At 42.5% G+C, this 26,181-nt stretch overlaps 1 protein-coding gene across 4 annotated transcripts in view; it reads left to right on the forward strand.

The window, feature by feature from the left end:
* CNST (consortin, connexin sorting protein) overlaps positions 1–26,181 on the forward strand; it is a 112,587-nt gene that overhangs the window by 74,957 nt on the left and 11,449 nt on the right. For all 4 annotated transcript variants that reach the window (XM_039237475.1, XM_039237477.1, XM_039237478.1 and 1 more), the window contains 6 exons: positions 1,540–1,570; positions 3,395–3,481; positions 3,934–4,048; positions 6,520–6,541; positions 6,719–6,815; positions 16,717–17,519. In XM_039237475.1, the coding sequence (XP_039093406.1) occupies positions 1,540–1,570; positions 3,395–3,481; positions 3,934–4,048; positions 6,520–6,541; positions 6,719–6,815; positions 16,717–17,519 (1,155 nt within the window). The remainder of the gene's footprint in view (positions 1–1,539; positions 1,571–3,394; positions 3,482–3,933; positions 4,049–6,519; positions 6,542–6,718; positions 6,816–16,716; positions 17,520–26,181) is intronic.

Below are 26,181 nucleotides of genomic sequence, written 5' to 3' on the forward strand. Positions count from 1 at the left end.
AGGGCTCTTCCTGGTACCCAAGGGCAGAGGTTAAACTTGGAGCAGCACACTCCTGGTTGTAGTGTATGGAACTCCTGTTTTGTAAGTAAAGTATGGTCGAATACAGTCAATCTGATGTGGTTTCAATAGGATTGTTACACTGTTAGGTTGCTCTGAGCTAATGAAGATGAGCAGTTCATCCTGTGCAGAGTCCTCAGAATAGAAAATAAGTGTGGACTCAAGCTTTAGGTTAAACTAAAACTTGACAGAGAAGTGATTGAGTCCAGTTACGTATATTGCTCGTAGAAAAATGTTAGAGCTATTGTATGAATTTTAAGCTAAGCAAATATTTTCCTTTAAAAGTATGCTGTTTCCACCATAGGATTTGGGGGGAAACGTTCCTTTTTGTTGCTTGACGATAGGTTTGACAAGGACTTCATTGCTCTTTGCATTGGCAGAGAGCTGGAAAATGAAGATAGGGATCTGTAAATCAAATACCTTTTTTAACTAGAGACTTAGTAAGCATGAAACTGTTTTAAAAGTGCAAAGTATTTATGTGAAATACTCTAAATATGGCAACAGTCAGTTTATGCAAATATTTCTCAGTGATTACTTTCAGTTTTACTGTTCTATTCATTAATGCCGTGTCTAAATAAAGATCCCCACAGTTTTAGAATCCAAGAATTTTTCTTTTTTTTTTCTTTTTTTTTTTTTTAACATTTTTATTTATTTCTAGGAGAGAGAGAGACAGCGTGAGCAGGGGATGGTCAGAGAGAGAGGGAGATAGAGACTCTGAAATAGGCTCTGGGCTCTGAGCTGGCAGTCAGCACAGAGCCCGACGCGGGGCTCGAACCCACGAACCACGAGATCATGACCCAAGCGAAAGTCGGACGCTCAACCGACTAAGCCACCCAGGCGCCCCTAGAATCCAAGAATTTTTCAATTTAAGTATGCATTAGAATGAATCTGGTAACTGATGGGCCTTGACTTGGTCTGGATCCTGAGGCTCAGGACCCCCTATCCAGTGCCCTTTATACCGTGTGGCCTTTTATTCCTGACATCATTGCTCAACCATTAGCACTATTGGCCTTTTGTGAAATATCAAAAGAGAACCAGAAGTCAGTGTCCCATGGGGTAGTTTGTGAAATACAAACGAGTCTCATGTGACTTGACACATTTTCACTTTTTGATTTATAATATATAGTCACTCTTTCCCTCGTGTTGTATCTTTATAAGCCTAGGTAGCGTTTTCCTCATTCTTTAGAGTTCTTCTAAACTCTGATGAATCAGTGAAGTTTGCTTTGATGTGAAATAGAATAGAAAAGAGGTTGTATAAAGACTAAAGAATGTGTCTGTTTACACTGCTTGTGATAAGCAACCTCATTGATGTGTCTCATGCCTGCAGGCAGGTTTCTTCTCACCTGGTGAATAAGAGTTTTCATAGTTTGATGTCAAAGACTTTGAGAGTGTCAAGGTCTTGATTTTTTCCAGCTTTGCCTTTTCCATCCAAATATGAATCTAATTTCCTGTCTTTGTTTGTTTGTTTGTTTGTTTTAACAGATAGCAGAGTCGTATTTCCAGGAGGAAGACTGTATCCTTTTCTTAATTACAGGAAGAAATTCATATGACTCAGACGGAACTGCCCATGTTTTTAAAATGGAAATTTACATACAAAAGAATGTTTATTTCTGTTGTTTTCAGTGGGTTTTAAAATCTATGTCCACCCATGTAACCACCTCAGAAAGCAACATGTATAGAATTTCTGCTACTATAGAAAATTCTCTCTAGAACCACCCAAATTTGACCTGCCATGTAGAAGCCCAATTTTACTGTAATTTCAATATTTGTATGTTTGGGGGGTAGGGGGGAACACATTGCTGAAAAATATAATTTAAAATCCACTGGATTTTCTTTCTTCTGAATTAAAACAGAAGTCCAAGTCAAGTGATATTCCTATGGTCATACTACACATGGTAAATCTCATGACTTTCTTCTTATAACTTTTAGCTGCAAAAGGAAATTTGAATTCTTCATTTGTGATAGACACAGGAGAAATGCTATCAAATGAGACCACCTATGAGCTCAGCTTTTGTATAGCTTTTTCCTATTTTCCTCAGCCATTTGGCCTTTTTATAAATGCCTTCTCTTATTCAGGGATGGCCCAGTATCTACTCTCTAGAAAGAATGTGCCTAAAGTCACCTATATTTCCCCATCTGTGTGATTTGTTTCTCCTCCTAACCTTGTTGACTTTCACTACCTCTCTGAGCAGATCGTGGGAGAAGCAGTATTATCCTGAACCCTATCAAACAAACTGGTGACTTCAGACAGTGGCAGTTCATGACCAAGTATGAAGGAAATCTAATTCTGGTGGAAATGAAGCTAGAACACTTTTCCAGCCCAGTAACAAGTGCTTTGTTAGTGCAGCGCAGACCAGCACCCACATCTCGGGGAGCCTCATAGTATACAAATCCACAGGCCTGAGAATCCGAGCTTCTGGAAATCAGACCCTGGAATATGCATTCTGGCAAGTTTTCCAGATAATGTTTACACCCAGTAAAGTTTGAGAAACATTGGTAAACTTTAGGGCAGAGGGAAATGAAATCACCCTGCTTCCCCCTGGCCCACTTTGTGATCCCCAGTGTAAGGTCGAGGACGAACCTCCGTTATTAGGCAAAGAGCTAAACGGAGAGTTTTTTCTCTTCCTTCCTTCCTTCAGGGTCAACATTTAGAACATGGCCCAAAGAAAGAGAGACAGTTGGACAATTTATCACGACCTCATATTATGTTAAGTGTGTGATACAGATGGAGAAGGCAGAAGTAGAGTAGAATCACGCAATTCTGAGAATCACTCTGGCCAGTTGGGTAAATTTCTACAAAAGACCCATATAATGTGCTCTGTCCTTGTTCAGGCATGTAACCCTTTGGTGTTGTGGGAGAACAGGCTTCAGTGAGAAATAAATAGAGGGCCAAGGTGAGTTGGAGTCAGGAACACATTTGACTGACAGGGTAGCGCAGTTGCTTGACAGAAAGTGATTTAAGGGGGAAGAAATGAGAAACACTTAGATTCTAGGATTCCCTGTGGGTCCTATTTCCAATTAAATTACTTTTGATTGATTCTGCTAGCGATCTGTTCACAAGCAGGCATTCCTTGAACATCAAAACCTTCCTCTAGTTTCTGTTTGCTGCTGGAATGGAACCCACGCAGCTGTGGCATCCCATACTGTATGAGAATTCACCTACTCCAGAACCAGAAAGCCCTACTTAACAAGATTTGTTTAAACTTAAAAAATTTTTAGAGGCCCTTCATTTTTTGGTAAGCTCCAAATTTCACAATTTGTATAGGACATTCTTTTTCAGATATGAGGCTAAATGTAAAGAGTCCGGATTTTTGTTTTCCTCAAATTTTCTATTCAGATGAGAAAGCAATGAAATTCATTCAGCTTGAGCGACTGTATCATGAGAAATTGCTCGCAAATCTCTCTGCCATTCAAGAAGAATGGGGTAAGTCCAGACAGACATGGGATGTGCAATTATCAGTCATCTAGCATGTTCCTATCTAGAAATTTAACATATCTGACCTGGTTTTGCAAGTCAGGAAATAGGTGTTTCCAGTCAAGTCCACGTTGCAAAGAAAGTGGCATTTTTACCACAAATCACTGCCACTGTGAGAAAATTTCTCTCTTTGTATTTTGCTTTCCCTGTCAACGGCAAGAAAAGAACACTGACAACTCTACATTTCTTCTGCTGCCTTGGCATGCCCTGGTGGCTAATTTCGTCTCCAGGATAGTATTTACTCCTCCTGAAAAGTAATCACTTAGCTGTTTGTAACAGTGTTAACTTGGGTTGTGTGAGAAGATTGCGGGATGATCTTTATCAGCAGCACCAGCTAACAACTTTTGCCCTCCTAAATATGTTTTGTAACAGGCAGTAATTAACAAATATCTTACTTTTAGAAACAAAATGGAAAACTGTACAGCCACCTACAGTTCCATCTCTAAGGAATTCAGAAAAAGGATTTAATGGTGAAGATTTTGAACGGCTTACCAAATTTTGCTCAACACATCAAGAGTGAGTACATGAGGGTTTGTGTAGAATGAGTTGGAGGAGAGTATTGAAGAAGATTGTAGCACTGAGTGTTTGAAATCCATGATCTGTTGTTTATTTCTCTGTTGATATTTTCAGCTGGAGAAATTAAAACAGTAAAATAAAATGATTAGGTTTCTTTCTCAGCTTCCATCTCAGTTTCTTAGCCTGAGCCCTGTAATGAAAGTTCAACTTTACATAAGTTCAAAGCACCTTCTAATCAGAAATTGTAAATTATCACGTCTAATTTTGGTCTCTTTTTGGTTAAGAGATTAGGTGATTCAAATGGAAAAAAGCATGTATTAGGATTTTTTATTGTAGTTGTTTGCCAGTGTTTGTACATTGTAGTAAAAACACATTTGTAAGATTTCTCTAATAGTGGGAAGCAGAAAGAGTACAATATTTAACTAATTGTTACAATATTCAGAAGCTGAAAGGTTCCATTCTGTTGATAACTTTATCTCCTTTTCCTCCAGAATCACAAAGAGTAAACTGAAACTCAGGTTGTTAATAATGCAATAGACCCAACTAATTGTTGTTTAGCTCCTATATCGGATAGTTGCTTCAGGGTCTGATTATTTTGGAGATCAGGCTCTGAAGAATCACTGTGGATTCAGAAATGATGCTCATTCACCTCTCGTGATAACAGTTGTCTTCAGTTCATTTGAACCTTTGAAATAGTATTTTTAGGGACTCTGCATTATAACCCAGTTTCATACCATATTATAAATAGATCAACTTTCACTTCATAGAGGTTTAAAATAATGGAATCTTTACAAATAGGTAAAGAAGTTGTTTGTTTGATTTAACAAGGCACTACATGTGGCAATCTGTCTTTTTTTTTTTTTTTATGTTTGTTTATTTTGAGAGAGAGCACTCATGTGCACAACCAGGGGAGAGAGGGAGAAAAAAAATCCCAAGCAGGCTCCACACTGTCAGAGCCGAGCCCAACATGGGGTTCTAACTCACGAGTCAGATCATGACCTGAGCCAATATCAAGAGTCAGACACTTAACCAACTGAGCCACCCAGGTGCCCCAGGAAATTGTTTTCTTACTTTCAAAATATTCAGTATAGACACTTTCCCTGCTTTCCCATGGAACTAATACTTTTTAGTGTGTTGCCAATGTTTTCATTATTTAAAATTTTTTTGGTGTTTATTTTTGAGAGAAAGAGAGTGAGGGGGGGCAGAGGGAGACAGAGGATCCAAAGTGGGCTCTGCACTGACAGCAGACAACCTGACACGGGGCTCAAACCTACGAATCAAACATCATGACCTGAGCTGAAGTCAGATGCCTAACTGACTGAGCCCCACAGGCACCCCAGATGTTTTGATTATTTAAAAACAAATATTTCTTGGGACCCCTGGGGGGCTCAGTCAGTTGGGCGTCCGACTTCGGCTCAGGTCATGATCTCACAGTCTATGGGCTCGAGCCCCGCATCAGGCTCTGTGTTGGCAGCTCGGAGCCTGGAGCCTGCTTCAGATTCTCTCTCTCTCTCTCTCTCTCTCTCTCTCTCTCTCTCTCTCAGAAGTAAATAAAACATTTAAAAAAAAAAAAAAAGAAAAAGAAAATGATTTTTAATTCCATACACATTGAAGTGCGTAGGCTCCGTGAGGTTTTACATTTACATATTTGTCTATGGAACTACTGCTCTGACCAGGATACCAAATAGCCCCGCCCCTCACAACGCTCCCGCATACAGGTACCAAGTCAGTACCCCCCGCAAGTAACCACTGTCTAAGTTCTGTGGCAGTATATTTGCCTGTTCTATAATTCTGAAAATGTAATCAAACAGAATGTAGATTTTTGTATTAACTGCCTTTGCCTATCACTGTGTTATGTCTGCCTTACATGTTGATGCATGTTACTGGTGATCTGCTCAGTTTTATTCCTGTTTGGATTTGCTGTATGGGTAGCAATTCATTTGTCCATTATACTGTTGATACACATTCAGACTGTTTCTGATTTTTGAATATTTGAATAAAATGGCTGTATTTTTGTGCATACCTTTTCTGTGGACATATCCCTTCTGTTATCTCTGGTATTCCCTAAAATAATTCTTTCAAAATTACCTTTTTTGTTACCTGTAATGCTAGTAAAATTATTTTCCATCATAACCTATTTCAGACTATAATGACATAAACTGAAATTTGAAAAACATGTGTGTGAAATACTCTTTATGCTATTAGCAGAATGTTGACCTTTTTCTCCCGGGATCTCAGCTTCCTTGGGGGTTTTCAGTAGTATTTGCTTATCTAAGAGCTAACACACGATATAGCTGCCCTTTGAACTGTGTGAACCAGTGGTAATGTTTCAGCAGTGGAAATGTTCTGCACTAATTTTAGAATCCAGAGAAGCTATATTTTATTTTTACAGCCATTTCAGTGACATTTGTTTGGAAGAGTATTGCTGCTGCAATTTTTAAAAAATCTTTTTTTTCTCTTTTCTTCTACAGTCCTGTTTTATCCAAACATAAGGTAAGAGACAGTTTCCTCGAAAATATTGACGGGAAAAATGTTAAGTGGCCTATGTCTGTTGTATGGACTGTTGGGGAAATAATAAAACCCTTCTCAGATTATTTTCAAATTTCTAAATTTAATGCAGCAGTTTCCCCAAAAGTTTTTTTTTGTGTTTTTTTTTTTTTAACTCTTTAGAGAGCAGCCATAGAAAAGCCTCTGGGAAGGAAATGCTTTACTCCCTTAATAGTTTCTGAAGATCCAAATGAAAGCGGAGCCACAGCCAAAGAGCCGGGTATGTTCTTGCATTTAGAGAGGGACGTGAGGGACGCCTGCCTCTCACAGTTTACAAGTGTTACAGGGACTGTTTTTGCATTTCCTTTTTTTTTTTTTTGCATGCGTTTACCTCTCTTACCAGACAAATTGCAAAGTGAAATTTTTTTTATATTGTGTAACTCTATTTTTAGATACCTAGTCATAGAAATTACAACATCTAAATTCGTATAAAAACATAAAGTTATTTCCATGTGTTCAGTAGGTAGTTGTATATATCTAACAGATTGTAACAAAACTGTACAAAAATTCTCTGAAACAGAGTTAGTTTTGGCATATTTGCACACCCTTTTTTGTTTAAAAACCAACAATTATTATACTTTACCAGAAATGTGTGCTGTGAATCTAGACATTTTAAGAACTCTTGTTTCTTCGTAATTCACCTATAGTTCCTTTTTTTAATTGTCTAACACATGGTGTACTTTAATTTCCATGTGTACATTTTTGAAGTATTTATGATATATTTTATACCAGTTGGTGCCTCATGCCAGAAGTTAAAAGATTTTCAGGAACTCTTTCTTACAGTATTAATGTATGTTTGCCATAAAAACTTAGAAAATAAAGATAAATAAATTTGGGGGTGTTTCTTTTTCCTGAAGTATGATTTTAGTACTGATTTATGGGCTGAGGCTTTATGTCCCTGGGCCTGTTTGCCCTGCTTGTAAACAGGCGGCATCAGGTGTTTTGATGGAGTTGCCTGAAGACATAGAAGGAGGAAGAACGGGAGGGGGGTGCAGGGGAGGGGGAGGACGCTGCCTTCTGTTGAATTTGCCTTTCTCTCTTTACAAAGCCTTCCCCCCCATATCTTTATCCCCTTTTCTTCATGAGGTGAATTTGGGATGTTACCTTAGGTCATTCCTACTATATACTCTGTTCTTCCTGTCTCCTCATCTTTTTTTTTTTTAAGAATTAGATTTTTCTCCAAATAAAAATTTATTTTATATTTTGCATTTTTATTTAAAAAATATTTTGAGTTTATTTTTTGAGAGAGATGGAAATAGTACAAGTAGGGGAGGGGCAGAGAGAGGGAGACAGAGAACCCCAAGCCCAGTGCGGGCCTTGAACCCACGAAACTGAGAAATCATGACATGAGCTGAAACCAAGAATCAGATGCTTAACCAGCTGAGCCACCCAGGCACCCCCTCTATTTTACATTTTTAAATGCAAACTTCTTTTCCTACTTTTCATCCCTGATCTTTTTTAAAAAATACATATATCCGGGGCGCCTGGGTGGCTTAGTCGGTTAAGCGTCCGACTTTCGCTTAGGTCATGATCTCGCGGTTCGTGGGTTCGGGCCCCGCGTCGGGCTCTGTGCTGACTGCCAGCTCAGAGCCTGGAGCCTGTTTCAGAGTCTGTATCTCCCTCTCTCTCTGACCCTCCCCTGCTCACGCTGTCTCTCTCTCTCCTAGAAATAAATAAAAAAATATTAAAAAAAAAAATACATATATCCTACAAGTAAGTACCTGATTTTTTTTTAGTATACTTGACACAGAATGTTACATTAGTTTCAGGTGTACAACATATTGATTCAACAGTTCTATACATTATGCTGTGTTCACCGCGAGACTAGCTACCATGCGTCATCATACAGCACTATTATTATAGTACCATTGACAATGTTACCTGTGCCGTGCCTTTTGTTCCTTCAACTTCTTCATTACGTAACCCGAAGCCTGTGTCTCTCACCCCCCCTTCACCCATTTTGCCCAACCTCCCACCTTCCTCCCCTTTGACAACCACTGGATTATTCTCTGTATTCATAGGTCTGATTCTGCTTTTGTCTGTTTATTCATTTGATTTTGTTTTTTTTTTAGATTCTACATGTGAGTGAAATTATACAGTAGTTGTGTTTGTCATTCTGATTTATTTCATTTAGCACAGTACCTTCTGGGTCCATCCATGTTGTTGCAAATGGCAAGGTCTCAATCTTTTAATGGCTGAGTAATATTCTCCTATGTATATACACCACATCTTCTTTATCCATTCATCTATCAGTGGGCACTTGGGTTCCTTGCATATCTTGGCTTTCGTAAAGAATGCTGCGATAAACATAGGAGTGCACGTCTTTTCAAATTAGTGTTTTCATTTTCTTTGGGTAAATACCCAGTGGTGGAATTCTTGGATCATATGGTAAATCTATTTGTAATTTTTTGAGGAACCTCCATACTGCATACCACAGAGGCTTTCTCTTCTTTTTGGAGCATTTTATATTGGAAATCGTAGTACAACGAGCTTTATAAAGATCTTAAAGAGGAGAAATTCACAAATAGCCACCCAGTTTGGATGTAGATGTGTCCCCGTGGCCTGGTGTCTGGGAACAGTGGTGTTACTTGCTGACTGACTTGACCAGTGAGCACTGGTTGCCAGGCTCAAGGTCAAGCTCGGCACTACTTGTACGTCATCGTCTGCCGAGAGATAACGTGGTGCAGATGAGGTGACGCTGAGCTACCACATTTAAGTCACTCGCTTGTGCTTTGATTCACAACTAGAACCCGGGTCTTCTGGTTTCTGACTGGACACAGCATCCTTCTGCATCTCAGAGACTCTCACAGTGCAGACCCCTCACTGACCTCCATCTGATGAGGAAGGTGTGCAGGAAGTTCTGGGGAGAGAAGTCTTGCCAAGTCCAATGAAACACTACCTTTTAAAGAATCAAGTCCAGGTGCCTGGGTGGCTCAGTCGGTTAAGCGTCCGACTTCGGCTCAAGTCATGATCTCATATTTCGTGGGTTCAAACCCTGCGTTGGGCTCTGTGCTGACAGCTCAGAGCCTGGGGCCTGCTTCAGATTCTGTGTCTCCCTCTCTCTCTGACCCTCCCCTGCTCGTCCTGTCTCTCTCTCTCCCAGAAATAAATAAAAAAAATTTTTTTTAATTAAAGAATCACGTCACCTATCCCAGAGCCAGTTTCCTCAGTTTGGTTATTTTCTGAATAAATGCATAAAAATGTAAGACTGTAAGAAAATGAGAAATAGGAAAATAATCCTTTAAATGATTGGTATTTTTGAGGCTTCTTGGTGGCTCAGTCAGTAAAGGTCTGACTCTTGATCTCAGCTTGGGTCTTGATCTCAGGGTTGTGAGTTTAAGTCTTACGTTGGACTCCATGCTGGGAAGGAAACTTACTTAAAAAAATTTTTTTAATTAAAAAATTAAGATAAATGATTGGCATTAAATATATTCTTGTTTTACCTCACATTTCTCATTTTTAACAGTGTCCAACATGTAGTACTACTAGACTTTTGTTTCCCTTTTCTTTCTCTCCATATTCCTTGGACTTGCCATTTTTTTGTGTGTAGTGGTTAATAAAGTCATTGTTTCTGGAGCCAGATTTGTCTGGTTTGAATCTTGTCTCTACCACTTAAAACTGTGTGACCTTGGGCAAGTTGCCTAACTTCTCTGAGCCTCCCTTTCCTCAGCTCAACAGTGTGGACAGTAATAGCACTTAATTTCTTAGGATTCTTACATAGATTAAAGTAGTAATTTCATGGGGAGCCAGGTGGCTTGGCTGGGTCAGTGTCCAGCTTCGGCTTAGGTCATAATCTCATGGTCCGTGGGTTCAAGCCCCCACGTCAGGCTCTGTGCTGACAGCTCAGAGCCTAGAGCCTGCTTTGTATTCTGTGTTTCCCTCTCTTTCTGCCCCTCCCCTACTCGTGCTCTGCCTCTCTCTCTCTCTCAAAAATAAACAACATTTTAAAAAAATTTTAGTCATTTCATGTTAAGAGTTTAGAACAGTGCCTGCCACAAGGTAAAAACTCCATATATGCTCACTGCTCTTTCTCCTCCTCCTTCCCACACTATGCTCCCCCTGCCTCTGGTGTTCTATTAATGTTCTCTGTTTTTCATCACTTTTATAACTTTTATAATTAATCTGCCGTTATTTTGTCTTCAAGTAATCTACATAGTATTGCATATTTTCAAAATACTTTCATATGTGTTAGTTCATCTCTTCCTCTTACCAACCAATATAAGTTAGGCTGAGTCATTTTTAAGAAACTCAAGGAAGTGACTTATCTAGGAATTGAATTCATTAAACCCAAAGCTAGATCCTGGTTTTCTGACCCCAGAATCCATGTGTTTTTTATTAATTTTATATTTTAATTATTTTATCAAATAATATTTCATATGTAAAAAATAATATGCATTACATAATGAAAACTAAATGAGGGCCTGCAAACCTCCTGCCCAACTAAGGACTAAATTACTGTCATTTCTCTTACAACTAACTACCCTTGTGTTCTTATCTGTTCCGCCTCCTGCTTTCACTGTACCTCTTGAGAAAACCATCATCCTGAGTTGTTTTTCTTTTTTAATGTTTACTTATTTATTTTGAGAGAGAGAAAGAGAGCGTGCATGTGAGCTGGGGAGGAGCAGAGAGAGAGGGGGAGAGAGAGAATCGCAAGCAGGCTCTGTGCTGCCAGTGCAGAGCCGGGCACGGGGCTCCATCCTACAAACCATGAGGTGATGACCTGAGCTGAAATCAAGAGTCAGACGTTTAACTGACCTAGCCACCCAGGCGCCCCCATCCCGGCTTTTATACTTACCTTTCCCTTCTCATCCCTTATCAACTTTATTGAGCTACAGTTTCCATGCAATAAAATATACCCATGTTTAGTATGTAATTTGAGGAGTTTCAACAACTGTATACACTCATGTAACTGCTACCCCAATCAAGATGTAGCACATATTCATCACTTCAGAATCTTCCTCCCTCTCCTCTTTACAGTTAGTCCCTTCTACCTCCAGTGCCGGGCAACCCGGTGCTTCCTGTTATTATTGGAGGGTTTTCCCTGCTTTAGAACTGGATATAAATAGAATTTATCAGAACACTGTCTTTCAGAATCACTATATTGTTATATGTATGACTAGTCCATTCGTTTTTATTGCTGAGTAGTATTCTGCTTTCTGGGCCACAATTTGTTTATCCATTCACCTGTTGACACACATCTGGGTTGTTTTCAGGTTGGGGATATCATAAGTAAAACTTCTAGGAACTCTGAAGTCTTTTTGTGGGTATATGTTTTCATTTCTCTTGGATAAAGAATTGAGGGTGGAGTTGCTGATCATAGGGAAGGTACATTTTTAGGCTTTTAGGAAACTGCCAAGCTGTCTTCCAGGGTAGTTACGCCATTTGATAGCCCACCAGTGGTACATGAGAATTCCAGTGGCACCACATCCTTGCTGACATTTACTGTTGTCAGTCTTTTTTATTGTAGTCATTTTAGTGGATGTGAATATCATTGTGGTTTTAACTTGTTTTTCCCTGATGACTGGGTATGTACATTTTTAGTTTTGAATTCGCCTCTGTAGAAGCTGTACATTATCAACATTTCATACTTAGTTTAAGTATTTTTGTTTTTAGAGTCCTGTGAAAATTTCTTCTTCAGTCCTGATACCACTCAGATGTTTGTGCGTAAGGTTAATTAATGAGGTATTCAGAAAGTAGAAGTCATGTGTTAATTCCTGCATGGTTTAGTCTTATTATTATGAATGGAGGGGTGGGATTTTAACCTTGTTTTAGTATATGTGCTGCCGAAGCGAGCACCTAACCTTGAAGAGAACTCATGGGAGGTGCCTGGCTGGCTCAGTCTGAAGAACACGCAACTCTTGATCTTGGGGTCTTGACTTCGAGCCCCGTATTGAGGGTAGAGATTACTTAGAAAAATAAATGAAACTTTAAAGGAAGAGAGAACTCATTGGGGAATGGGAGACAAAAGGGTAACTGAGAGATGTGGACATTTCTGAGATTATGTATTAGAACCTAGATTAAGTCTAACTTCTTCTTTTAGAAAGACCTCTTTACTTCAGTATGTATGAAGCATCTGTCACACACTCAGCTATTACTCCATTTTTATTTCATCAGAGTCGTTTTTATTAGTAGGTGTGAGGCGAATGCAGTCAAGAGTAACAGGCCCGGCTCCCCAGATCCTTGAGTTCAGGAGCACAGGCAACAGAAACTCGTGCTAAGTGTTACAGAAACATTAACATTCAGGGGCGCCTGGGTGGCTTAGTTGGTTAAGCGTCCGACTTTCGCTTAGGTCATGATCTCACGGTTCGTGGGTTCGGGCCCCGCGTCAGGCTCTGTGCTGACTGCCAGCTCAGAGCCTGGAGCCTGTTTCAGTCTGTGACTCCCTCTCTCTCTGACCCTCCCCTGCTCACGCTGTCTCTCTCTCTCTCCTAGAAATAAAACATTTTAAAAAATTAAAAAAAAAAAAGAAACATTAACATTATACGTTTTATATGAGAACGCATACTTGTTCCAAACTCAGAAAATATTTTAGATTAAACATAGTGGATCAAACATTTACCTTTACTTTTTCTTGAAACACCACTGAAATGTTTCAGAAAGGGAATTTTTTAAAATTTTTATTTATTTTTGAGAGAAAGAGAGGGAAGGGGAAGGGCAGAGAGAGAGTGAGACATGGAATCCAAAGCAATCCTCCAGGCTCCGAGCTGTCAGCACAGAGCCCAACGTGGGGCTCCAACCCATGAACCATGAGATCATGACCTGAGCCAAAGTCAGACACTTAACTGACTGAGCCACCCCAGTGCCCCAGAAAGGGATTCTTAATCTAGAAACCCACAGTGACAGAATCAGTGAGGAAGCAGCAGCAGATGTGACATCCAGAAAGTTCTGGAAGCTGGAAAATAAGTGGATGGGTGGCAACTGGCTTATTACACCAGAGAAGGCGGATAGCTGAGCAGCTACAGACAGAATGTCAAGTCCGCCTGAAAGGGTTTGGGTGTGGGAAACAAAGAGGTGTCTCAAAGGTCAAGCATGCAGGGCTGGGCTGGTAACAGGAGGTTGGGCCAGAAGGCTTTACAGGAAACACTTGTTTATATGCCCTTTCTGCCAAACGGGAGGCTGAGGTGGGTTTCTTCGAGCACCTGAACTAGAGGAAATGTGGGCTTGGATGAGGCACAACTCAAGGAAGGGTATTCTACAGAAAATGAGGGCAGAATGAAAATCTTCCCACCTGAATGGCGAGCACCTTAGCATGCCTTCTGCAGTTAGCATCTAGAACCGTGGCAGCTGGTCTCTTCCTCTAGGGGAAAGCACCTGCTTGTCCAGGAGATAAAACCTCCAGATACTCACGTTGAAGGCTTTCCTGCAAATGGCCCGGACCCACTTTGTCCCACACTGAGGACTGACTCCTGGAGAAGACTTGCCTTTAACCATAGAGCCGCTCATTGCCTTGCATAGGAAAGACAGAAGCCAAGTCAGTCGGACAAACCAAAAGAAGCTCAAAGGAAATAGAATGGAGAGAACAGATGAAAACTTTTAAAACAATGAATGAACAATGTCACAGGTTAGAGTAGTGTATATATGAAAACAAGAAAAAGAAGTTTTTTAAAAAAGAACATTCAGAGAATTAAAGAAAATGTTCTAGGAAATTGAAAGGTGTGATGGCCACAAGAAAAAATTAACTAGAAGAGGTGGAATGTTAGAATTGAGGCAACGTCCCTGAAAGTCCAGAGGCAGAGAGAGGAGTGGTGTGGCAGAAAAGGTAGAGATGGTGAGTCCGCGAGGCCCAAATCCCAATACCCACCTTCCAGGGGGCAGGGCGCCCAAGGGGCTCAGTCCATTGAGCCTCGGCTCTTGATTTTGGCTTAGGTCATGATCATGAGATCAAGCCCCGCATTGAGCTCCGTGTTCCGTGTGCTGACAGTGCAGAGCCTGCTTGGGATTCTCTCTCTCCCTCTGGCTCTGCTCCTCCCCTGCTCATTCTGCTCTCTCCCTTCCACCTCTCTCTCTCAAAATTAATAAACTTAATAAAGAAAAGAAAACAACAAGGGACAAGTGATTAAGAAAATTTTACAAGAGGGGCGCCTGGATGGCTCAGTCGGTTGAGCGTCCGACTTCGGCTCAGATCATGATCTCATGGTTCGTGGGTTCGAGCCCTGCATCAGGCTCTGTGCTGACAGCTCAGAGCCTGGAGCCTGCTTCGGATTCTGTGTCTCCCTCTGTCTCTGACTCTCCCCTGCTCACACTGTCTCTCTGTCTCAGAAATAAATAAAACATTAAAAATTTAAAAAAAAAAAAAAGAGGAAAGAAAGAAAATTTTACAAGAAAATTCCCAGAATTGAAGGTTACGAGCTTCCGGGTTGAAAGTCTCACCAAGCACCCAACACAAAGAGAGAGAAATGTCCCAGAGCTGCAGGACCCCAGACGTAAAGGAAAGCAACTGAATCTTCCAGGAAGAGAGTGTAGGTGACAAGGACTGGGATTCACATTGGCAGAGAGACTCTACGGCCCTGCCGGACATCAACCGGCCCAGCAGTGCCTTCACGACCGTGAGAGGAAATTATGTCCAACGTAGAAAACTCGGCCCTGTCAAAGTTTCAGTCAGGGGTGGAGGAATAAAGACTTTTAGATGTGAACAATCTGAAGTCTCCCTTCCATGGACCTTAAAAAAATTCAGCAGAGAATAAAGAGGAGGACCTGGGATTCAGAAACACTGCTCCCAACACAGCCAGAGGGACTTCCAGGGATCACGGGGAGGGAACTCCAGGGACTCAGGGATCACCAACTGAGCCAGTCAGGCACCCCGAAAAGGATATGTTATGGGTTTGTTTTTTTTTTAAGTTTACTCATTTTGAGAGAGACCATGTGCCCATGAGCAGGGGAGGGGCAGAGAGGGGGAGCAAGAGACTCCCAAGCTGTCAGCACAGAGCCCGACTTGGGGCTCGACCTCATGAGGCATGAGATTGTGACCTGAGCCAAAATCAAGAGTCAGACGCTTAACCGACTGAGCCACCCAGGCAGCCCAGAGATTTTTTTTTTACACTGAAAGAATGAGGCAGTTATCAACACCAAGAAAAATAAAGCGGAAATGAGAAAGGGAAATGTATCATAGTGCACAGTGTGGGTAGGTTGTGAATAATATTTATGAAGCTGTAGCAGTGTGAACACGTGAGTATTGATTTGCCCCAGAATGTGCTGCACTGTAGTAGGAAGTGAGAGGAGCCCGGGGGGGGGGGGGGGGAATAATACATCTTTGGGGGAAAGGAATAGAAACTGTAGAACTGAACCCCATCCGTGGTAGGTAGTCTTTAAAACTGAAAAACCAGGGGTGCCTGGGTGGCTCAGTCAGTTAAGCATCCAACTTTGGCTCAGGTCATGATCTCAGGGTTCCTGGGTTCAATTCCTTCATCGGGCTCTGTGCTGACAGCCCATAGCCTGGAACCTGCTTCGGATTCTGTGTCTCCCTCTCTCTCTCTGCCCCTCCCTGGCTTGCACTCTGTCTTTCTCTGTCTCTCAAAAATAAACAAACACNCATCCAACTTTGGCTCAGGTCATGATCTCAGGGTTCCTGGGTTCAATTCCGCATCTGGGCTCTGTGCTGACAGCCCATAGCCTGGAACCTGCCTTTGGATTCTATGTCTCCCTCTCTCTCTGCCCCCTCCCTGGCTTGCACTCTGTCTTTCTCTGTCTCTCAAAAATAAACAAACACTAAAAAAAAAAAAAAAAAAAAAAACCAATAAAAGTCACAGTATAAATCTTATCTACCAACAGAAGGTAAATATGAGAGGAAATAGAGAAACCCAGTATAGTTCAGAAAAATATCTTTTAGCCTTTGAAACAGGACGTTCTCAATAATAATGGAGACAAAGCTATTTGTTCATATTCTTAACATTTTTTGAACAATCTGTTGATTTCTGTATGTAAAGGCTCCCTCACTGACTGGTTGGGGTATTTCCTGTGTCTAAGGACACCTGTTAATTCCAGCAGACGCAGCTCCCATTGGAGAGGTTTAGGATTTTAGGAGTTTGTCATGCCACACGTAAGGCTCGTGCGTCCTTTCTCTTCCCTCCTGTGCAAAGTGTTGTTTTGACCCTTGAAACAACTTGTTTTCCCTTCGTCTGCAGAGAGTGAAAGTTGTCCTGGCGGGGAGCCCGGGAGGGCGAGCCCGGAGAGCGGCGGCTGCGGTCATCAGATGGACAGGCAGGCCGAGCCCCCGAGCCTTCTGGTAGCTGCGGGCCAGGACCGCGCGGCGGAGCTGCGCGCCCAGCCTCCGGGGGCGGCGGGGAGCGCATCCGAGGGCGCCCGCGAGGGTGGCAGCCGCCTGCAGCCGGCGCAGACGGACGCCGGCCGGGGTGCGGCCCGCCTCGCGGAGCCCGGAGCCACGCTTCCCGGCGAGTCGATGCCGGAGCCCTCGACCTTCCCAGGCCCCGAGCTCACACCCCCCGCGCCCAGTTCCCAGGGAAGATACTCACAGACTCAAAGGAAGGAGCTCCGTTTGCCACTTAAGGATGCTTCCGAGGCGTGGCCCACGGACCGACTTGAAAGCAGTGGATTACGTGAGCCGCAGCAACCTGATCTCACCGGCAGCGATGGAAAATCACCCCGGGGGCCGCCGGGCTCCGAGAGGGTCCCCCGGGAGCGCACTGAAGTACCCGCCGGGCTGCTAGAGCCGTGCATGGCCCCGGAGGGAGGGGGCGGCGAGGACGACCCGGTCAGTACGGAAACAGAAGACTATTTGCACAGCTTTCTCCAAGGATGCTTAAAAGATTCTGAAGACTTCCTGTCATGTGAAGACCAAGAGGAAGACTCGGACCTCCTTCCAGATCTTTCTCCTGAAGAAGCCTCCTACAGTCTGCAGGAGAATCTGCCTTCTGACGAGAGCTGTCTCTCTCTGGATGATCTCGCAAAAAGGATCCAGATTGCAGAGGTAAGTTTGGGATTTAATGGAAGCACAATGAAATCTCAAAAGCACATCTATGCTAAATGGTGCCTGGTTCGGGGAAATTTTCCCCGGTTTCAGACATGAAGGGGAAATCGACTTAACGTAAACTTTTAATAATTAGTGGTTTTAATTGTTTTGATTAAACAATGGTTTAATTCATTTGATTGAATGAAATGACTTTGACAATGATGTTTATGCTTCAGGAACGTATTGTATTGCATGCCTCTGGGTACAGTAAGCATTATGAACACCATTATTTTATACCGCTGGATTTTTATTTGACAGTTCTGGGAATTATGATCAAGACAAGATTAGTTACATTCTTGTAAGAAAATCTCTTTTTTCCTCAGACACCTAGAAGATAAAATACATATTCACTATGTCTTATTATTAATATATTTTTTCATTTTTTAAAACATTACAGCAGAACAAAGGAAACATTTTAAAATAGAAGAAGACAAAGATACTGGATGTTTTTAAGCCATTAAGTTGTATGCCATGAGTCTTCCCTTTATGATTGTTTTCATTTATAAACTGTAGGTTTAAACAAACGTAATACTTACTTGACTTGACTTACTTGACTAAAGTCAAATATTGTAAATAATCCAAGGTTTCAAAGTTTCTCCAAACAGTAATGAAGCTGGTCAAAACAAAACAAACAAAATGGTGGAGAGGATCGAGATGACCATTCTCCTTTGATAATACCAGTTTTTAAAGTTCAGGAAATTAGTAAAGCCGTACCCAACCTGTAACCCTTTGGGAGGGTGGCCTCTTACAGGGGAAAAAGCTGAGTCTTCTAGTCAGATACAGAATTGACCCCACCAGCTACCAGCCTACAGAGTTTCTTAACGTTCACCTAAGTCTCTGTTTCCTCCTCTGAAAAGTAGGATACTACTTTTCTTCTTTTTCATCGTATATTTTTTTTCCAAGTAACCTTTTGAGTCCCATTTATACCCATTGTTTTCTAATTGCATCATCGTTGAGGAGAAGGTGGGAGAACTTTTAAGTAGAAAATGGAAAAGCAACAGAGCCAAAGTAGGCAACAAAATACACGCAAAAATGGAAGCCTTCGAAAGCTTTCCAAGATAATTAGCGGTTAGATTACTGGGCTTCGTTTATTGCCACTTCTAGTCAATTTCCCATCACCTATTCTTAATTTTTTCTTCAATTAGATAGAATAGTAAAGCACTTGATCCAGTATTTATTCATCTTTTTTATTTATCTTTTTATTACCATCTACAGTCAATATGATTCTTTCTTCTTAATCTTCTCTTGAAATTATTTAATAGTGCCTCATGAGCACAGAGTTTCTGTTTGGGTTGATGAAAATCTTAGAAAATTTTAGAAATAGATGCTGGTAATGGTTGTACCACATTGTGAGTATAACTAATGCCACCGAATTGCTAAAATTGCAATTTTAGATTATACACATCCTGCTACAATTTTTTCTTAAAGTTAAAAAAAAAAATTAAATAGAGGGGTACCCGGCTGGCTCAGCTGGTGGAGCATGCGAAGCTTGATCTCAGAGTCGAGAGTTCAAGTCCCACATTGAGTGCAGAGATTAGTTAAAAATTGAAAAACATTTTTTAAATGTTTTCATTTAAACAGCATTAAGTAGAGCTAGTAGTACAGCACTGGACCCACTGGATCCTTCCCTTGTTTATTTCATCAGGCCTCTGATACAGGGAACTATCAAAACAGACATCACACCTATATTCAAATCTAACGAGAATACCAAAAGGTCACCCTTCTCTGATTGCTGCTTTTCATGCCAGTAATCAAGGTGACCCTGTGGGGAAAAGACAGATGATCGAGTTGTACACCTTTAGGTATAAATGATGAAGAAGGGTCAGAGTGGCCCTGCCACGTCTCCCCACCTTAGAGAACACTTACGGTGGGGGGTTACTGTTGAATTCATGTTGTATTACAACCAAGTGGGGTGTTCCTTCCTCCAACTCATAACGTCAGTTTCCCTACATAGGTAATACCTGGTGGATAGTGGAAACTATTTACATTTTAAAGTTGTCTTTCCTGTGAAGTCATTTTTCACACGTAATGGTTCCCTTTCCTAAAATTATATCGTTATGTTGTGCTGTTTGAAGAACCTCAAAAGCTACATACAACTTCTAGAATTAATTTGCATTCCTATGATAATTCTGAATATTTCCTTCTCCATTCTGAGGAATAGACTTTATTAAATTCTGCGTTACCATGTCAGCAAGTTTTTAAAATTTCAGAACTAAAAAAATCACTAATGCTTACAATTTCTTTAAGATCTTACAACTAAAGGTTTGGGCCAAGTAAAATGTCCAGGTAATAGTGGATTTGCTTGTAAGTGCAAACTTCTTTAATTAAAGAGACTTTTTTCTTTTTTCTAAGTTTATTTATTTTGAGAGGGGAGGTGGAGAGAGAGAGAGAGAGAGAGTAGGAGCACAGAAGCAGGGGAGGGGCAGAGAGAGAGGAAGACAGAACCCCAAGCTAATAGCACAGAACCCCAAGCTAATAGCACAGAACCCCACAAGGAGCTTGATCCCTTGATGAACTGTGAGATATGATCTGAGCCAAAATCAAGAATCAGAAGCCTAACCAACTGAGCCACCCAGGCGCCCCAGTGCAAACTTCTTTTTAATCCAAACACCATTTATTGCTCAGTAGAATTCTATCAAGGATATCTACTGTGAGTCACGTGCTGAGGACACGGTGAAGAATTGGTAGACTTTCGGTTTCATCCTTCAGTGACTTACTTGGGTAATTGTACCAGAATCGGTTTTAAAATATTTTTCATGCTTCTGTACTTTTGTGAGTAGAGAATACAGAACAGGATTTTTTTTGAATTTTTGTTTAACTTTATTTATTTTGAGAGAGAAAGAGCAAATGGGGAAGGGACAGAAAGGGAGAGAGAATCCCAAACAGGTTCCTTGCTGCCAGCGCAGAGCCCTGTGAGGGGCTCGAACTCATGAACCATCGGATCATGACTTGAGCCTAGATCAAGAGTCAGACGCTTAACCGACTAAGCCCCCCAGATGCCCCAGAACGTGGTCTCTTAATAACTAATTGATACTTTTTTTTTTAATTATTTTTAACATTTATTTTTGAGACCGAGAGAAACAGAGCATGAGCGGGTGAGGGGCAGAGAGAGAGGGAGACACAGAATCTGAAACAGGCTCCAGGCTCACAGAGCCTGATGCGGGGCTCGAACCCACAGACCGCGAGATCATGACCTGAGCCGAAGTCAGACCCTTAACCGACTGAGCCCCCCAGGCGCCCCATAACTAACTGATACTTAAGAACAGTAGCTTTCATGCCCTCCGGAGCCACTGTGGCTGGCCCGCTTCCCTCCGCGTTGCTGTGCCGTCCTCCTGAGTCCTCTGTTCTCCCCTCCGAGCCACCCATCTCCCGTGAGCGACTGCCCCTCACAGATCTCCTCGCTGCCGTCACTCTCTGCATCTCCCTGGCTACAGTGGAATGTAGCTGTACCCTTTTTCATCACCAGGTTTTCCCTTTGTGCTGGTCTCTCTTCTTTCATTCTCTTGCCACTTCCGCCTTGCCCTGCTCCGGCTGCCACTGAACTTGGCTTTGACAACCGCTGCCAGCCCAATGGGAGTGTTTGTGTGTCTTTTAAGCAGTTAGGTTCATCACATCAAATGAGGTAATTTACACAAAATCTTCTAGAGAACTAAACAGATCTACACTGATTCAGTTCAGCAAGGTAGAGACGTGTATAAATGAAACTTTTCTGGGTTTGAGAAGCATTTTTAAATCTAGATTAACTTTGCTCAGTAAAATGATAGCTTAGTGCTTATCCGAAGCAGTGATATTCTTTCTTATGTGAAAAGTACAACCAAAAGTACAACGTGCACTGTTTTTTTTAAATCCTTTTCTTTAATATTTTATGTATTTCTGAGAGAGAGAGAGAGAGATAGAGTGAGCAGGGGAGGGTCAGAGAGAGAAGGAGATACAGAATTGGAAGCAGGCTCCAGGCTCCAAGCTGTCAGCACAGAGTCCAACACGGGGCTCAAATCCACGAACCATGAGATCATGACCTGAGCCGAAGTCGGATGCCTAACCGACTGAGCCACCCAGGCGCCCCAACCAGCACTGTTTTTAAAAAGCTTCAAGGGGTGTCTGGGTGGCTCAGTCGGTCGAGCATCTGACTTCAGCTCAGGCCGTGATCTCGCCATTTGTGGGCTCAAGCCCTGCCCCGGGCTCTGTGCTGACAGCTAAGAGCCTGGAGCTGCTTCAGATTCTGTGTCTCCCTCTCTCTCAGCCCCTCCCCTGCTAGTGCTCTGTCTCTCTCTGTGCCAACTCGTACTCTGTCCCTCTCTCAAAAATAAACAGTTTTTAAAAAATAATAAAACATAAAAAGTTTCAAAAACATTTATGCTCATTTAATAGATTTTTAACATAAAAAGTTTGTCACATGTGCAGGGTCCACAAGGTAGAGAGATCCACTCTTTTGTTCCCTCCTCAGTAATTTTTTTGTGACTTCTTTGTGTCCATGACATTGCAGATGTGGTGGCTAAAAATTCAGATGGGGACTCTCTGTACAAAGCCTGCATTCCAACAGTTGTCCAACTGCAAGAGTTGTCTGTTTGCTGAATTTGACTATCTCAGTTTGGGGGGAAAAGATGAAATTTTATTGCGATACCCATAATATCTAACATGATTATTGTAATGTCAGAACCCAAACTCCCTTCACCCAAGGAGCCTATAAGTCATTGCCAATAAATCACTGACTTGCTGGGCTCTAGAACCTGGGAGTGTTGTATTATCTTCTCTTGAAACTCTCCAGCTCTTCCCAGCATAAGAAATATGTTATTCAAATTCAAGGTGACATCATGATCCAAGCCGATATTGGTACTAAAAGTCTACTCAGCCTGTAATCGATTGTTCCCTGAGGGAGTGGGGGTGAGGAAAGTGTTTGTTTTCTGAATAAGAGACAGTCAGATCAAATATTGGGTCAATTTTATGAGAATTAATCTGTCTTTTCACATTGAAAATAATCATAGTGTATCATTCAAGAGATCCCCTTTGGGAGCTCAGTTTCTCAGCATGACACACCAAACAGAGTAAGCCATTCACTTTTCCTCATTAATATATCATACACGTGTAGTCTACTTGTAGGGATGGCGTATGTCCAGAAAACTATATTAAATGCTTCAGATGCAACTGATACTTGTTTTTATTTTTTTTTAATGTTTATTTTTGAGAGAGAGAGACAGAACGTGAGTGGGGGAGGGGCAGAGAGAGAGGGAGACACAGAATCCGAAGCAGGCTCCAGGCTCTGAGCTGTCAGCATGGAGCCTAACATGGGGCTCGAACTCACGGATCATGAGATCATTACCTGAGCCGAAGTTGGACGCTTAACTGACTGATCCACCCAGGCGCCCCTGATACTTGTTTTTAGAAATAATGTCAGAATGTGGTAGCTGGGGAGGAAGCCACATTCCCACTGCTCAGGACCCTAAAAAGTTTTTAATCTGAAAGAGAGCAAAACATGTTCCCTGTTCTGTCCATATTGGCAACATTTGCTTCAATATCTTCAGGTCTACCTGTGCCTCAGGAAACTAATTAGGGGAGAACTTTCTGATGGGGAGAATGACTGCAACTCAGAATTGCTATTGGGTTTATCTTCAGAGAAGCTGTCTAATCAGAGTGACCTCTTAGCAGCCCTCATCGCCGAGTCTTGGCTAGATCGGCGACATCGGGGCAGCTATGCTAAGACGAACCATCATTAACTCCTTACCGAGTTCAGATAGGAGGCCAGGACCAAGCTGCAGCCTTTTATGAAATTGTGTGGGTAGCTGTTCCGTGGCTCCCGAACAAAGGAGCGTTTTAGACACGGCAGCCACGGCTGCTCTGCCCAGAGGGGAGCGGGTTTCCTTGCAGTGGAGGAAATGCAGCCTTGCAGCCACAGAAGAGGGTTCGTGGACAGTGGCTGGTCCAGGATTGATGCCAGCGTCTGCAGAGCCTCCCGAGGGTTATCCAGGGATGACCTACCTTTTCTTTGCGCCAGATGGCCTCCTCTTTGCCTTGCCTTTTTATCCTGCCCTTGAAACCTCCTAATTAGTGCATCAGTGCACTTCTTGCTTGATGAGCCTCTTCCTCTCTTTTCCATGGAATCATTCTTTGAGTTTACGTCGTTACTGCCTCTTCCTGGACTTATGCGATAGCTCCTTAGTAAGTTTCCCCATCCCTCGTATCACCTTCTTCTCTCCCTCTGAATGGTCTCACATTAGCACTGTCTAAATTTGGGGTCTCAAACCGATTCCCCCAGGGGCCAAGCAAGTAATAGAAGTAAATGAATGGCTTAGTGTGTAGAGTGAGGTGGGGGTTCCCAGGCCTTGTCTGGAGGTGCCCACCTTTGTAAAACTCCACGGATGGAATCAAGCACAGCCTGGGTCTAACATACAGACTGTTGGTTGGAACCTCTGTTATGAAGATTTTTTTGCCTTGTCAGTCTCTTCCCACAACTCTGTTGGCTCCGCATAAAAGTTGCCTATGTGTCCCGCTATTCAGAACACTGGGTAGCTGGCCCACTCCGGCTTCCCGGCGTGCCATCTGCTGCTGCTGGTGCTCACCCTGCACCATGGTCATCTGGCCTCCACATCCCAGATGCGCTCAGGCCTGCTCACCTCTGATCTTTACCTTCAGTGCTAGGCTGCTCTGGAGTAAGGAACCTCCTTCTACATATTTATTTTTTAATTTTTTTAATGTTTATTTATTTTTGAGAGAGAGACAGAGCGTGAGCAAGAGGGCCAGAGAGGGAGACACGGAACCCGAAGCAGGCCCCAGGCTCCGAGCTGTCAGCACAGAGCCCAACACGGGGCTCAAACTCACAAACTATGAGATCATGACCTGAGCCGAAGTCAGAAGCTTAACCGACTGAGCCACCCAGGCGCCCCATTCTTTCTACATATTTATGTCTTCCCATCCCTCAAGATCTAAGTTGTGCCCTTTTAGTGGGTAGAGTGCCAAGCACCATGCCTGGCTCACGGTCAGTCCTCAGTGAATGCTAGCTGCTGCCTTTATTCCTTGATCCCTGAGCTCCTCAGTGCTTATTCCTCGTTTATTCCTCAGGTGAGGGAGGGGGGCTTGAACGTGATCCCTCCTGCAGTCCTATCTAGGACTGTCCCCTGTCTCTGTTATTATAGGGCACACACAGTCTTCTACACTTCTCGCAAACTCCTGGAGGGTGGGGATCCTATTACAGGCATTTTTGTATTTCTGCAAAGCCAACACAGTTTTGTCAATTAACAGACAGCTACACCAGACGAGGCTTTTGTTTTGTTCTTAAACCCAGCTTACTTAGAAAAATAACCTTTCAAGACATCTTTAATTTTGATTATTTTAAGAGAAAAATCTGTTATCCAAATAAGTATAAGCTCGGCACTGTCTATATGCAAACTGTTCATCTGTGTATTCATTTTCTCTGGCATATGTATTTGCTGAGCGTCTACTATATTCTAGAAACTGAGGACACACCAGTGAACACAGGTCAGGTCCCTGCTCCCGTGAAGCTTACTCTCTAGAGGGGATGGCACATAATACATAAATTCACATAAAAGTAAACAACATAGGGGACACCTGGGCAGCTCAGTCGGTTAAGCGTCCGACTTCGGCTCAGGCCATGATCTCACCCATTTGTGGGTTTGAGCCCCACATTGGGCTCCGTGCTGACATCTCAGAGCCTTGAGCTGTTTCAGATTCCATGTTTCTCTCTCTTTGCCCCTACCGCACTAGTGCTTGGTCTCCCCAAAAATAAATAAACTTTTTTAATTTAAAAAAAAAAAAAACAACGTAGGTTCAGATGGCGGTAAGGGCCATGTGCTGTCATCTCAGCAGGGTGAGGGACGGGGAGACAGAGCTGGTGGGCAGGGTGGAGGGGAGGCGCTAGGAGAGCCAGCGCCACTGGGGTGCAGTGAACAGGGAAGAAAGACAGGCAGGGAGTTCCAGGGAAAGAGGAGGCTGAAGCCAGGTCTCCCAGGACCTCCAGACCAGGGTAAGGAGCTGGAATTAAATTCAAACGGAGGTTAAACGCCATGATTTTGAGCAGCAGATGTGACCTCATCTGCTTCCTGGCTGCTCCGTGGAGACCAGAATGTCTGGGGGCGGAGCCAGGTCAGGTTAGTGCTGAGTTGAGGTGAGAAGCAGTGCAGGGTCGGCTAGGGTTGCAGGGGGGTGTAGTGAAGGTGCACTTTAGAGGGAGAAGGGACAGGACTCACTGATGGAGTAGACGCAGGGTGGGGCTGTGCGCAGCAGTTGGGAGGGGAGAAAATCATGTGTTTTGAAGTCTGCTTATTTCAACAGTTGACTGGGGGTTAAAAAGTGGAGTGGTTCTTGACATTCTTACCATTTCTTTTCCTGTTCTGTACTTATTAAAGCGTCCTGTTACGCAAACAAAAATCACAAAAACAGGAGATAGTGCCTTATCTAGAAACTCAGAGACGTTATAAAAGTCTTTTTATTTTTTAAAAAACCCCTTTTCCTTTCTAAACTCATCTTTTAGAAGTTCAGCATTGACCTACTTCGATATTATTTTGTTACTCCTTTTTGCTCTCTCTGTATCGCACCGTTGTAAGATGCATGTCGTGAGGTCTGAGATCACTGTGGTGTTCTTCCTGGAAGATGGCTCTCCTCCATATGG

The sequence above is a fragment of the Hyaena hyaena genome, unplaced genomic scaffold, assembly GCF_003009895.1.
Source record: "Hyaena hyaena isolate Hyena2069 unplaced genomic scaffold, ASM300989v1 scaffold_127, whole genome shotgun sequence".
Classification (NCBI taxonomy): Eukaryota; Metazoa; Chordata; class Mammalia; order Carnivora; family Hyaenidae; genus Hyaena; species Hyaena hyaena.